At 36.5% G+C, this 15,348-nt stretch overlaps 1 protein-coding gene across 3 annotated transcripts in view; it reads left to right on the top strand.

Annotated features, from left to right (window-relative positions):
* ZC2HC1A (zinc finger C2HC-type containing 1A) overlaps positions 1 to 15,348 on the top strand; it is a 59,924-nt gene that overhangs the window by 21,969 nt on the left and 22,607 nt on the right. The window contains exons 8-10 of one of the 3 annotated variants that reach the window (XM_025895671.2): positions 1,790 to 1,909; positions 6,664 to 6,771; positions 7,460 to 12,893. In XM_025895671.2, the coding sequence (XP_025751456.1) occupies positions 1,790 to 1,909; positions 6,664 to 6,771; positions 7,460 to 7,646 (415 nt within the window). In that variant the 3' untranslated portion in view covers positions 7,647 to 12,893. Of the gene's footprint in view, positions 1 to 1,789; positions 1,910 to 6,663; positions 6,772 to 7,459; positions 12,894 to 15,348 lie in introns of those variants that run through there. The other 2 variants (XM_018079160.2, XM_018079168.2) reach the window with 2 other exon arrangements.

Here is a 15,348-nt window from a genome sequence, read left to right as displayed (position 1 = left end):
GTCTTTATTTTGACAATATTATGACTGCTTCTACATTATTTGTTATTCTACTCTGTAGGTGCCTGATGTTCACAGATTACACTGATAATATTTTAAGGGTTCAAAAATAACTAAGAAAATCACGTTAGGTTGCAGTATGAGTCTTGCAGTGTCAAGGACCTCAATATTGTTTCTCAGTTCCTTGGGAAGTATGTAAAGAGTATTTATTGAGTCAAACAGGAATTGATTAAGCATTTCCTGAGTTAATTAGTTTGAACTAGAACATCTGTTTGGGAAGAGGAGTGAAAAGAGAAACTCTAGGGGAGGTTATCTTGCCGCCTGCATTATTGGGGCTAAATTGTCAAGACTAAAATCCCGGTGTTCCTTGCTGACTTTAGAATGAATATCACTTAGCACTGTTGAATTTTTGTTCCTTATGGGGACATATCCTTTGAAGCGTAAGATCCGTGATGTGGATTGCAAGATTTACACCAGAAACTTCCCAAAAACTAAATTATATTGGAAGCTCTATAGGTTCTGTACCTTTTATTATGAGGAGTATGAAAAGTAGTATGATTTGGGTGTCACAGATACACAACAGCTGTTGTGTGGGGTTTTGTTTGTTGTTTTTTTTTTTTTAGTATGTATTAGAAGCTATATTGAAAATAATATGCTTCCTTGACAGCAGTTAGCTCTTTTGTAATTTTCCTGGCATTGTAGTTTATTAGGGTTGTATGACAAGAGTCAGAAAACTGCACAATAATTTTAAGAAATTATTTCTTGGGGTGTGAGAGTGTGTTTTGTTGTTTTTACTTGTTTTTTCCTTATGACTTCCCTTTAGGGATGAGAAACAGAAGAATTAAGCTTCAGCCTCTGATACATGTCCATCAGTTTTGCTTGGTTTGTTTCCTTATAGTTCTTTAATCTCAGAAAAATAAATAAAAATACTCTTTAAGTGTTATAATTTTCCAGTTAAGGCTAAGTTACCAGGCTTTTTTTGAGAAGAAACTTTGGTTACATTATTGAGGTAGGAATGGTGGTATAATGGGATTTTTGTAGCTTTTACTTAATGATTTAAGATTATAAAAATGCAGAACTTTACTTGAAGATATAATTTTTCTAATATAAGTTATGATTTCTGAAAAGCTACAGTTTTCCTTATTATTATATGAATGAGGGATGGGGTTTTTTTATTATTTGGTTGGTTGCTTTTTTTTTCCAATGGTTTCAAAATTTTACTTTTGATTTATTCTTTTTGGTTTGGAAATATGATCCATAATAGTAAAAAAAAGTATTAAAGTATAGCCTGTGCATATAGTACTGTCTGTTGTGCATAGGTTTTTTTGTTATTAAAACAAAGTTGGGTTTTCTTTCAGACTTGCCTCTGTTCAACCTTTACAGAACAAAAAAAGAAGTGAAAAAGGAAAAAAATTTACTCCTTGCGAATTTAAGGTTAAGAAGTCTTGTACTTACATATCTATTACTTTCTAACATTTTAAACTTACGTGTAATTATGAGCCCCCTTTTCTAGATGCAATGTATGACATGAAAGTTATTCTTAAAGGAGACCAAATGTGCCTACATTGTGCAGATTGTGAGAATACCTAATCCAGACATAAGTCTATGAAATCCTATGAAAGCAAGAAAAACCCTTTTGTTTGCTGGATAATTAAAGTCTGTTTTATACATTCCTTTTTAAGTCAATGGGATTTCTTTGGTAATATAGGTATTTAACTGTGAGTACTTTATTTTCTTCTGTGATAACTTGAATAGCAATTTAGCAATCTCCTTATGAGTACTCATTTAGTAGTAAGATGGACAAGTTAGGCCCACCACTGCAAACTGGAAGAGATGTACAAAGGTTTTATGACACTGTTACAAAACCAGAAAGTAACAACAAAAGATCAAATGAGTTCTTGTCTATAAAGAAGTAAGTACTACAAATCAATATGGTTTATCTGTTTTGCACAAATATTCCTTTTAAGCTGAAAAGTGTGCCCTTGACAGACATGAGCATGTCTTCAATATAAGTGCTGTGGGAGACGAGTAGATGATATAATTAGTATCAGTGAGAGGTAAACAGCTTCATAGTGGGACAGGAAGGATGCACATTTTCCTCAGATTTGATTTCTTCTGTCACTGATAGGTTATGGCTTAAGAGTGATAAACTTCTGTCTTTCTAAATCTGAGATCAAACTGATTTGCATGATATAAAGCTGAAGTAAACATTTAAGCCTGATAACTGTACTATTTTAGTAATTTTATTCCCTTAAGGTCAAATGTTTATCTCTCTCCTACATCTGGTCCAAAAACATGCGGAAGGCAGACTTTGTAATGAAAGGTAAAGTCTTTTGTTAAATCCAAGTTATCTCATATAAAGACTTTTGAATATTCAGAAGTCTTTATAAGATCTGAGTTTGGAAGGAAGGGTATTCCAGTTATTCTGATCTTTTAAAAAGGAAATAGATACTATATCGTAGTTAAGCCTTTGATACAATTTGCAAGATGCCAAATTCAAATAGGCTGGTTTTTCATACACTATACCTTAAAGCTTATTGCAAAAGAGAAATTAGTAATGAATTATATGGCACATACATGGAATGGAAAGCTTTAAAGAGTAGAAATGTGTCTGAATCTCTTAATGCTGTAACCAGAGCTGTAATATCTTTGAGACAGGGACAAAACATTTGAACTTGGGTTTCTATATGAAGAAGCAAAAAAGCGGTGAAAGGAGGGGAAGCTCTTTCTAGACAAACAAAATTTTCTTTCTTTATTTGTTGTTTTGCATATTTGTTTAGAGTTAAAAATTCTGTGAACCACCAAAAATCAGGTCAGTTTTTCATTTTGTAATACATCATTAAGATGTTGAAAATTTGACTTAACAAGTTACTGCAATTGCTTACAATATCCCCAATCCGTACAGTGGTGATTTGATTTTTCTTGAGAAAATTTCTTTATAGGCACTTGCTCTGTTCTTCATAACACCCCTCTTGTTCTTACTGAAATATCCACTGAGTTGGTGAGTTAAATCTGCCTTCCTTGTGGGAGATGATTCAGTGTGTTGTATGGCAACAACATTCAACAAATGTGGATAGTTCCTAGTGATTCTTAAACTCAGCATAGCAGTGTGGATGGCAGAGGTTCCTGGACTTTGGGATGCATGCCATTAATCATGAGAAAATTATTTATGACTTTGCACAGAACCATGAGCTGTTGTGGGTGTTACGGTGACAGCTGTCAAGAATATCTGAAAACACCCTGTCTAGGAAGCAAGCTTTATATATCAGTATTTTATGATAACATTCAACCAAATTGTGAATGCATGCATAGAAGAAGACAAGCTTTTTTACACATTTCTTTCAGATTTTTATTTTGCAAGCAGTGGTAATTCAATAAGATGTACGACATGAGCTGCTTTAGGAACGGAAGTCACCTTCAGTCTTATTTCTTTTAAAATTGAAAGTCGATAATACATGTCTTTAATGGTATGTCCAGATTTTAGGAGTTCCAGGTGGTTGTGGTACACAGCCTCCTCTGCTGTCAGGCTGTATTAATACTTCATGTGATACAACTTAGAGTAGGGATTTATATAGTTTTTCAAAATCAAAACAAAAAATCCAACCAAACAGAAAAAAACAAGTGAGTAGGTAGATAACAGAGATGGGACAGATCGAAAGAGACCTAAGCTGTTGTGGCAAAAGTTGAAATAATCAAGAATATCTGACTTCATCGGAAGACCTCTCTCTAGAGATCAGATTGCTGCTTAAGGATGCAATTTCAAGGTTTTTCACCAAATACACCTGAAACCTGATGCTAATTATGTGTCCAGATTTGAGCTGAATAAAGATGTAGACAGTGGCAGCCTGCTACTTGTATTGATTTACTCATCAAAAAAGGCAGAAATCACAGAATCAAAGAGCGGGTAAGATTGGAAGAGACCACAATGGACCATCTGGTCCAGCCTTCCTGTTCAAGCAGGTGAGGTTGCTGTTCATTGCAGTCAATGAGAATTATTGCAGTTAATTACAAGACTCATATTAAAGTTTCTAGTCTGAAAATATATTTAGGGTTTTTTTCTGTATATTTAGAAAACTAGTGAAAAAAGACTGCAGAAATTATGCAGAAACCTATGTTTAAACATTTTGGAATGAAGATGTCCTGTTAAACCTTTAATGAATGATGTTTTATCTGTTCATGGGACTTTGCCTCCCTTAGTAGGCAGGCTGGACAGTGCACTTTGAATGTGGCTTTTCAGAATTTCGATTTCTTCCCACCCCTCCCTTGTTTAGTCACTGAATGCTGCACTAGACGCAATACAAATAATGTTTTTAAGACACTAATTTCTCTGAAATTTCTCTAATGTACACCTAGTATTAAAGCATCAGATTAATTTTCAGAGTACCTAGTGGCATGAGGGTATATGGTACATACCTTAGAAAACTGAACAGTTAAAATACAGGAAAGAATAGTGACCTGTTTTCCGTATCAATTTATTTCAGATATCTAGGACTCCTAACATGATGTTCAAAGCCAATTGATTCAAAGTACACCCTGAAAAGACTTCAGTTTAAGAAATTATTGCTGTTAGTTTTGAAAAAGGATTATATTAGTCCCAAGGTGAAAATACAGAGAAAACTGAGTCAGTAATATTTTTGGAAAATTTGTTTTAAACTACTTCGAGCTGCCTGAACAGAAATTGAGACACAATTCTATTCTTTGTGTCATTGTCTGACCATCCCTGATCCATGATGATCCATACTGTTTCTGTGTGTACAGCTGATTTTTTTCTTTAAATGCTTTTCTGGCTTCCTTAGCAGGTAAAGTAACAGTCCGATATGTTCTTTCCTATATTGAGCTCTAATGAATTTTACTCAATTATAAGCAAAGGTCTCTCCTCATTGTAAAATGAGATGGAGGAAATAACAAAGATAGAGTATTTAGCATCTGTACTGTTGTGCATACTTGTAGCAGTGTAATTTAGGTTACATTTAGACTTTTATCCTGGAATTCTGTAACTTCTGAAAGACATAACTTTTAGTAAGTTTTAATTCTGATATAACTGACATAGGGCTTTTCAGTCTCCACAGTATTTTTTTTCAAGTAAATCCATCCTTAGGATCTCCTTGTTAAATAAGAGGGCAGGCAGGAAAACTAATGGAGAAGGTTAGTATTCTGCCCAGTGAGCAAGAATCTTTGATCATTCCACTCTACCTGTTCCATGTCAAAGCCATTCTTGTTAAACTTGAATACTTTAGTTAGGTATTATTTCACTTTATTTAATCTTAAATTTAGTTCTGATTTCCACCTTTGTGCTTAATCATTTGATCATTTCACCACTAGTTTAAGTGATGGAAGGAGCTGAAAAGCTGTCTTTAGCCTATGCTCATGAAGTGATGGAAGAAATGTTTTATGCAACATGTCTATAATTCAGGAGTTATTACATGTTCCTCAGCTGTGTCAGTGTTGCATTTGATGTTACTGGAGTTGAATGCATTTCCTTATATATGGTTTGAAAACCAAACCAAGACCAGGTTGTTTATAATTCTGAAAGAAACAGTTAGGTTCATCTGAATGGAAGGAAAAAAAAAAATTCGCTTTTGGGTTTTTGTTGCTGAATGGGCTCTTGATGGCTAAGCTTTTTTAATGGAGTCTTGTTTTACTTTTTTTAATGTACATGAGCCAGTCCCACCTAAATTTCATTTATGCATAGTTGTTCAAGAATGAGAACAGAAAAACTTGGTGGGTCATGCACAAGATGTCATAGTAACTGAACACTTGCCAAAGAAGAAGAAATTCCAGTGAATGGTAATTCTTTTGAGCAATGATGAAAACTTCTGTCCTCGGTCACTAATGCTAAAACAATGCCCCTTCCTATTTATTTTTCTTAGTGCCACTCAGATTTTTCAGGGGATTCTGATGTTTCTCTACTCATCAAAGCAAGCTGTGAGATGTTCTCTATGTTTGGGATGTGCTATTTGTTGTATACTGGCTTCTCATAAAACTCACAAGTCTTGAGAAAAACAGCTTTTGCAACTATGTGAAACCAACTTTAGGAACACTGTGACAGGCTGTTAAAAATGAGGCCCTAATGCCCAGCTGGATACACTTTTTTTTCTCTCCTCCTATTTATATTTCCAATATAATTATGCTTTGAAGAAAGAGGATCTACAACATTATCTAAGAAGCATGCATCCTAAATAAAGTCTGTGGGTATGAAGAAAAAAGTCTTGTGACTTACTTCATATTGGTCACAAAGTCTTGAGAATATGGTATCCTTTCTGCAGATCTTAAACTATTAAGACCTGCAGTCTATTTCTGTGAAAGCCCTGCCGGTTCTAAAAATTGTTTTGTAATTTGTCAAGATAGACATTAAAATGTACTAAACAACCCCTAGTGCAGGGTCTACCTGTATTTTGGTGGGTTAGCAAGTGAAACACATGGACAGGAAAGGACTTGCTGTTCCCTTTAGCTTGTCGTTGTAAGATTCAAGTCATATCAGTTCAAATCACGCAAGTTCATGCCAAAGCTCTTGTCTGCTCTTGGTAGGAAATGAGTTACTTTTCATACCATTAATTAATGTGTAGATTGTTTAACCTTTTTTTAATGTATATTATTTGTAAATGCATATTCTTGTATGGATTTCTGTTTGTGTATATAAATCACCAGATATTTATTCTATTTTAGAGGCTCAACAAAAGCCCGGACATCAACCCCTCCTAGTGTGGCAAGAACCATGAGCACGGGTGCTTTAGCAAACAAAAGAAAAACTAGCAATTCAGATGCTTACTTAAGGTAGCTTTTAACTTTGTGGATTTTGTCATCAATAGAACCTTCATTAAAGGAGATTACTTACTACAAAAGAAGTTGGGGAAAATATTGTTCTCTGCAGCAAATAGATAACTCATGGTCAATGTTATTTGGCATGTTTAAGTTACTCAATATGTTTTGTATATTTATCATCACACAGCACACCAGCACACCTTTGTCATCAGCTGTCTCACATGTGCACAGAAGACCGTGTTAGAAATTGTCAAAAACCTCTTAGGAGCTGTTGAAAAAATAGGCACATATTCTCTCAGTAGAAATTGAATGAAATCTCCATGCTAAGCACACAAATTGTCTGTTGCCTGCCCTTTCAAAGGGTAGGATGAAAATTGTATTGCTGTTTTAGCCTTTTTTTTTTTTTTTACAAGCTAAATTTTAAGTTTTAAAGCACTGCATTTAATCTAACTAGCGAATCAAATATTTGATCCTGCTCCTAGAACTTTGAGATTTTTCATTTTCTTGCAGGAAAGGTGGGTATCTGGAGATCCATAGGGGAGCCAGGGTAGAGTTATAAGGTATACCACTGTAAATAGGAAGTGTATGCATGAAAATTACAGCAACAATAACTGTAATTCACTGCAGAGGTTAGAATAATTTCACATCAAGTTATACTGAACTGACTTACAGAGAATGTTCTTTATCTGGGAATTTTCAGGTCTGACGGTAAAATTGGATGTGACAGTGGAGACTGTGCATCCTCAGTCAATGGAGGAAGTTCAAAAAGCAGCGAAAGAATTTCACCTGTACACTTATCAAAGTTCTGCCATGAATGTGGAACAAGGTATCCAGTGGAGTGGGCAAAGTTTTGCTGTGAGTGTGGAATTCGAAGAATGGTTGTGTGAACATATCCTTAAAAGCAAAAAGAAAATGAGAAATTGGAAGCATCTGCTATGTACTGTTGCATGGAAAGCTAGAACACTCCAACCAGTTTGACTTCATGCTGCAAACATGTCTAAACATCATTTTGTAATTTTCTGAGTGCAATCTTCTGGTTACACAGTTTTATTTATAAATGAATATATATACTGTATATAAAAATAGTAGCTACTAAGACTGTGCCATTCAAGGAAATACTCTTTACTCTCTGTTGGAAATCTTTAAAATTAAGGTAAAGATGTGTTAAGTAATCTAGGTAGCAGAAGTAGTTCAATGTCATTTTTTTTGTAAAGCCAACTAGACAAAGGATTTTTTTAAATCACATATGCAGGGTAATACTTACCCATAGAGAACTAGCCATGAAGAACTTGGGCTTCAGAAGTTTCTCTGTGGAGGTGTTTCCTTCATCTGTGACAGTAACTTAGATGCTGTGTTCTAAGTGAAAACAACATGAGCAACTCCTTATAAATTCCAAATTAATAGTGTCAAAAGTCTGGATCTTTAAACTCTCTAACAGTAATATCCTAATTGGACTTTCCAGTTACTTCCTAGGACTTTTTAAAGAATCAACGTGAAAAGACTACCTGAGAATTTTCTTTGCATGTAAGAAGAAAGGCAAGATTTGGCTTTTCATGTTCTGTTTTTCAAGAAGAACATGTTAATATTTTTATCTATTTATAAGGGCAAATATCTTCATTTTTTTAAGTTCCTTTTGTTCAGAAATACTTGTCTTCCTCCTCCTGTGCTCCACTATGACTAGCATATCTAAAAGTGTCGTGCTTCATGTCTTTGTCTTGTTTCCAAAGGTACTGCTCATTTTTTTTCTCTTCCCTCATTTCCTGAAGGAAAGATGAAGTCTATGTTTATCCTACCTAAATGTTGAACTGTTATTTTGAAAACAGCCTTCTTGATGTATCCAATACCAAAAAAAAATTGTTCCATAAAAATGTATGTTATTATAGCAGTAAAACTTGATGTAAATAGTGACTATTTTTATTCTTATTCCTGTGAAAATAGCACAGCTTACATATGGAGTAGTAGAGTAGCTGTGCTTCATAGCTTTATGTGTCAATACCTGACATGGGTTTTACTGCAATTTTATGTATTCTTGGGCTCTGAACAGCAACCTCTTGAAATCAGTAACAGACTTCACATTAATTCTTGTGGAAGAAGGGTCAGACTCTGAAAGTTGTTGGGTTCACAAGCTGAATCATTTACTTTGTATCTTAATGTACTATTTTGTTTTGTGAAGTTTTGCTTTGAAGTACTTGGCACCGTCTTCATAATGCGTAAAAGAACAATCTGAAGCAACTCAACTGTGCCTTTGCTGCAGTAAATACACTCTTTTTGTGTGGAGTCTTCTTGGGAGTTTCAAACCATCACATTTTGTTAGAAATGAATACTTTCAGCTCACAAACACCATTAACATCAATTCATGTAATTTCTTTGTAGCTTATGAAAAATAGAATGTAGTGTTCCATGATAGTATTATGGTCATTGTTTGCATTCTCAAAAACTGTGATTGTTATCAATGGGGCCAATTTAGAAGAAAACATTATTGAAGAAAAATATCTTCAAAGCACATACCAGTCTTGGAGGATGAGAGATTTAAGAGTCTTGATGTAGTCACATTGCAGGCCGCAAACTATCGATATTTTAGAATTAGTTAAATGATTGTCTTACACTTTTTATACAAAATTATTTTTAGAAATTATCCTTAATTCAGTGTAGTGTTATTATAATTGGTGTAAGATGGCTGTTGAGCATGGTAGGATGGATGACTTGTAATGATAGTTAGAACTGACTAGGCCAATTTATTTTCTAAGTAGTTTAGATTCTGGGATCTCTATTGTGACATATTCATATCTGGACTTGGAAGAACGGAAATTCTGCATTCCTTTGCATAGAAAAGCTTGCTTCGGAAAAGTTCCCCTGGACTTGGGCCACAGAGATCTGCAGACTGAACTATTGCAAGCCGAGAGTCCATCAGCAAAGATACCAGTCCAGAATAGATTTGATCATTTAGTGAATCTACTCTGACTTGGTGAATTTTCAGTTGATTCCACTGGAAAATGCGTTTTACCACTTTCTACAAAGGGAATGTTTAATACGGCACTAATGCCTTTCAGCTTTTCCAGGAGTAATATGACTGTAGAAAAAACACATTGTTTCTCTTTTGAATTGTAGGTGGCAGGTTTCCCAGTTTCAAATCAATCCCCATACAGTTAGTGTATTTTTTGCCTTTTGAGTTGTTTGTGTAATTCTTTGCTTTCAGTGCAGCATTTAGTAAATTACTGGAGTAGCACATCATTTACTTCATTTACACTTCTATGATTTATCACGAGGACTACACAGGAGATTAACCTAAACTGAAAAAATGATTTTTAAAACCGATAGTTTAATTTGACCTTAAAAAGAAGGTCTATGAAGCATAATTGACTGTTGATAGTAACATTGGATAATGGGTGTGTGTGTTTGAATCTACAGTAAATATGAGCAGACAATGAAATGATATTTGACTGTGCAGTTGGCTACTGTAGAGTGACTGTCAGAGGCCCAGTATGTTTCCTGTTTATCAAGTGGTTTTGTTACTGAATGGCATAGATTTCTGAAGTCACTGATGTTACAGACCCTAGCCTGTATTACACAAGTTATCAGCACAGATTATTGTAATTCCATCTCGGTGAAATGTTTGTAGAAAACAGCAGATTTGTTTTCATAATACCCCTGCAGAAGTGAATATGGGGAACAAATTTGTTATATATTTAAAGAAAAAGAAATGTTAAGGGAGTTGGACTTTGAATTTTGAATCTTTAGTATATTACACATGTCAAGAGTTCCCAAATTTAATTTATTAGTGATCTAAGTCCAAATCCTCTTACCCTAGGTTTCCCCACACCTTTATGCCTTGGTTTCCATGGGAGGAAAAAACATGAACTATGCACTGTCTATTTTGTAGTGAAATTTATTGATGTGATTCTTTTAATGATTCCTATACCATTGTCTGACCTTATGGCAGACTTTTCTTTTACTGTCTGCCATTATATCTTCCTAATGTGCTTACTAAGGTTCTTCCATTCATTGAAGGAAAAAAAAAAGGTAAAATTCCATTTAAAGAAATGAGGAAAAGGCTGTTTTTGAGGTTCGACCTGAGGGAGTTTGCATTCTCATTGTACTTTTGTGATTATCTCTTATGCAAGGGACCTCTCTGTGCCAGGAATGCAGGATCATTGGAACTATGCTGATAGAAGTGCAATGGAGTTACAAAAAATACTAGCTTCAGTAGTAAAAACAGCGTAAGACTTAATCTCTATATGATGTGTCCTACACAGATTTATATTTATGCATGATACTCACACCCTAGGTAGTTTCAGAACTGGAATCCCTAAATATACAGCAATTAAAGTATGTGTTTATATGGATGATAATACCATCAGTCTCACACAGCAATGCAGGGAAGTGGGCATGGGGAGGTGCTTCACTGCCATTTCAGGTTGTAACTATGAAATGAACATTTAGGCAGAATTTTTCAAATTCGCCGAAGAGACTCGAGGAGCCCTTGAACTCCCCAGGAGTCCTTCAGCTCCCTGGAGCGAATGGGAAAGCTCCACCCGAGGGTTCCCCGGGTGGGAGGGTAGTGCAGCAGGGGAAGCTCTCCATGGTGCTCCAGCGTGGAGCCTCTCTCGCAGTGCCAGAGCAGCAGCTGCTCAAGTGCAGACACGCATCCCGCAGGTTTTCAGGATGGTAACTCCAAATTTTAAGACCTGACCCAGTTTTTGTGTCATGGAGATTCTCTGTCATCTGCAAGAGACTACTAGCTCCGAGTTCACCACCACAGCTGAGAGCGTGTGCAAAGAGAGCGGTTTCATGATGCGTGCTTACCAAATCAGTGGAAGGAAGAATGATGGCAGTATTTAAATGCTAATAAACAAGGTATGTGTCAGTGCACACTAATGTAGGCTATGTAATTAGTCTAGATATAAAATTAAGTGGTATTCTCTATGTATTGCAAAGCTCACAAAAAGTGCTGGTTTCCATCACATAGACTTTGTATATGGGCAGAGAACAAATCCGTTATGAGTGTTTTTTAATCTTGGCTGACAAATTTGTGATTTCTAAGAGCACTTTTTGCAACTTTAATTCTATCCAGTTTGACTAAGCTATGAATAATTATATGGGTTGTATGACAGGGTAGAATTTTTATCTTTGGTAAAATTGGTTTTAGTGACTCTGGTGAAAATAGTTTTTATTGCCTTTGAAGTACAGCTTATTCCAACTTGTGATCATTTTGCTGCTGGTTGGTTTGGTTGGGGCTTTTCTCCAACTTGCTGACTAAGATTTGAGTGACCTAATTGTGTTGTTGGAAGAAGTGCTAGGTAAAAGACTCTGTTAACTGTATTCAGTAGTTACTTGGTTGATATGTTCTTTGCAGTATTCACAGTATAAGAGATTACTCTTGCACGTTAGTTCGGTTTTTGTTTTGTTTTGGGTTTGGTTTTTTGGTGTTATGTCATTCCAGAATGCACATTTCTGGAGGATTCTATTTAGGCCCATTCCACTTCATCTTGCCAGAAAACAGCTTCTTCAAACTTGCTCTTAATTAGTGCTTTTTCTTCACAAAAATAATCGGTAGGGAAATCACATTTCCCCAATTTGAACATAATACTTTGAGTCAGCAAATCAAATATTCAGTTTAATATAGCTGAATATTGAACCTAAGTTCTAAATAGGAGTGCATGGTTTACCATAGTTCTTTGTTTCTGTTTGGCTTTCTGGCAGAGCCATGAATGGATTTGGGTGGGATTTGTAGAGTGCTGAATATGCTATGACTGTTACAACACCTACTTTATAAGATTGCTTTAATTCTTGGTGTTCATCCCTCATATGACACTTAATATGTTTATCTTTGTAAGTTTATTTATTGATGTTCCATGTTTTTAAACAATGTGTTCATTTATGTGTTTGAGGTGATTCATTTTGTCAGCGTTGCATTTATTATGTTTGCCTTACCCCTCAGTGCATTAAATATTTGTGTATGCGACCGTCCGGGGGGTTTTTTTTTGCCAGAATTCCTGGGTTTGTTTGCATTTTATTCAGTACATTTTGTTTATTTTAAAGTGTCAGTTCTGTTTTAATTAATAAATGTAAATCAGCACCTAATGCTAATTTGCCACTTGTTAACAATAAAGCAAATATGCTAATAAAACCTTTTGTGATGCACAAATTTTTGTAGTGAAATGCGATATTGTCTTAAATGACATAACGTAGGGGTAGGTGATATAATTTCAGCCTTATTCAGGTACACCAGACCTGATATGAGGACCATCCACTGTCTTCTGCTGGTAGCTGGGAGTGAACCGCTTAGTTGTTATTTTCAAAGAATAGGGTTTTTAAATTTACTGGTGAGATGAGACTTGGATGAATAGAAACAAATTCCTCTTTTCATTACTCTCAATGAGTTCCTCTTATTGAGCTCTTTTGTTTATTTGGAGAGAGATGGATTTGAAGCGTAGACTACTTAGTGGAAAAGGAATTATCTGGGTGGATGCAGCCTAGGAGTTGTGGTCAATGGCTCCCTATTCAGGTGGAGGCCAGTAACAAGTGGTGTCCCTCAGGACTCTTGTTTTGGGACTGGTGCTCTCTAATATGTTTGTCAATGACACAGACAATGGGATCAAGTGCACCCTCATCAAGTTTGCAGATGACACCAAGCTGAGTGGTGCAGTTGACACAAGAGGAGGAAGGGATGCTATCCAGCGAAACCTGGGCAAACTTGAGAATCGGGCCCAGGGGAACCCAGTGAGGTTCAACAAGTCCAAGTGCAAGATGCTGTGAGAAGAAGTCATTGAGAGCAGCCCTACCAAGAAGCTCTTGGGGGTCCTTGTGGATGAAAAGCTGGACATCAGCCAGCAACGTGCGCTTGCATTCCAGAAAGCCAGCCACGTCCTGGGCTGCATCAAAAGAAGTGTGTCCTGCCATTCAGTGTGCAGAGTACTGCATCCAGCTCTGGGGGCCACAACATAAAAAGCACATGAACCTGTGCAGTGAGTCCAAAGGGCCACAGATATGATCAGAGGGCTGGAACACCTTTCCTTTGAAAGACAAGCTGAAGGAGCTGGGTTGTTCAGCCTGGAGAAGAGAAGGCTTTGGGGAGACCTCATTGTGGCCTTCCAGTACCTAAAGGGTGTTTACAAAAAAGGTGAAGAGGGACTTTTTGCGAGGGCCTGTGGCAGAACATAGGGGAATGGTTCTAAAGAGAAAGGAGAGATTTAGATTAAATGTTAGGAGGAAGTTCTTTACTGTGAGATTGGTAAGGCACCAGGACAGGTTGCCCAGAGAAGTTGTGGATACCCCATCCCTGGAAGTGTTCAAGGCCAGGCCAGGCTGGATGGGGCTTTAGGCAACCTGGTCTAGTGAGTACCATCCCTGCCCATGGCAGGGGGGATGGAACTAGATGATCTTTAAGGTCTCTTACAAACCTGTCTATGATTCTATGACGTTCTGTGATTCACCATATCTGCTTTGGAGGAAGGCAGATACATTTTCCCTTCATTTTTTATGAAATTCATTTATGTGCCAGGAGTCTACAAAATTTGTTGTCACTGCTGAGATTCTATGATAATTGTCATGTTGCCTTCCTCTTTATTCTGGTTCACCATGCACATTTTAATCAGCAGGAAGAAAAAAATCCCAATAAAAACCTAAATAGCTGTTGAATGAAACGTGTTGTAAAGCCAACATATCTTTTGCTCAGCACAAAGCCAGAGAGGTGGAATTGGAAGGAAGCAAAACCAGACAGGAGAAATTTACTCCTGCATCTTTTGCTTAAGAGCTACAGCTGTAAACACTTTTTTGATGGTGTAAAGTTGGTATTTGAATGTTCTCTTCCAGTGGCCTTCCTTGATTTGGCTTCCTAAGCACCAGAAATTCTTTCTGCTCATGAACCACAGAGCATGTATTTCATTCTTGCTGTTAGAAATGTGCAACCGTATCTTACTCACGGGTTAATCATCCCTTGCTGCTTTCCTATATAAAATCGTAGAATGGTTTAGGTTAGAAGGGGCCTTAAAGAACATCTTGTTCCAATGCTGTAACCCTGTCATAGAAGGCCACCAAATTTGTCAGACATGATGCCAATCGCCTCCTTATTTTTCATATGCCTTAGCATACTTTCCAGGAGGATCTGCTCCACGATCTTTCTGGACACTGAGGTGAGACTGATTGATCTGTAATTCCCCAGGTCTTCCTTATTTCCCTTTTAAAAAATGGGAGTTATGCTTCCCTTTTTCCAGATACTGGAGACCGAATTGCCACAACTTCTCAAATATGATGGATAGTGACTTAGAGGCTTCCTCTGCCAGTTCCTTCAGAACCCACAAGATACATCGCAACAGGTTCCATGAACTTGTGCACCTTCACGTTCCTTAGATGGTCTCAAACCCGAACCTCTTGTAACAACAGTGCTCAAATTTTTTTTACTAATTTAAATATCTAAGTTTTTTCCCTTGATACTGATGCCTAAAAAAAAACTCAGGGAGAAAAAAAACTCCGAGGCAACTTAATTTTGGAGCTAAGGTGAGGGATGGTTTAATGATGCCTCTAAGGCAATGGGGTTACAAGACGCGCGCAGCTTCCTGATCCAGTGTTACAATTTTATAATACTGTCTG

This window comes from Manacus vitellinus, unplaced genomic scaffold (genome assembly GCF_001715985.3).
Source record: "Manacus vitellinus isolate BGI_N305 unplaced genomic scaffold, ASM171598v3 scaffold_1_pilon, whole genome shotgun sequence".
NCBI lineage: Eukaryota > Metazoa > Chordata > Aves > Passeriformes > Pipridae > Manacus > Manacus vitellinus.
Note: the sequence above shows the minus strand (reverse complement) of the source record. Positions and strands in the feature narration are given on the sequence as shown.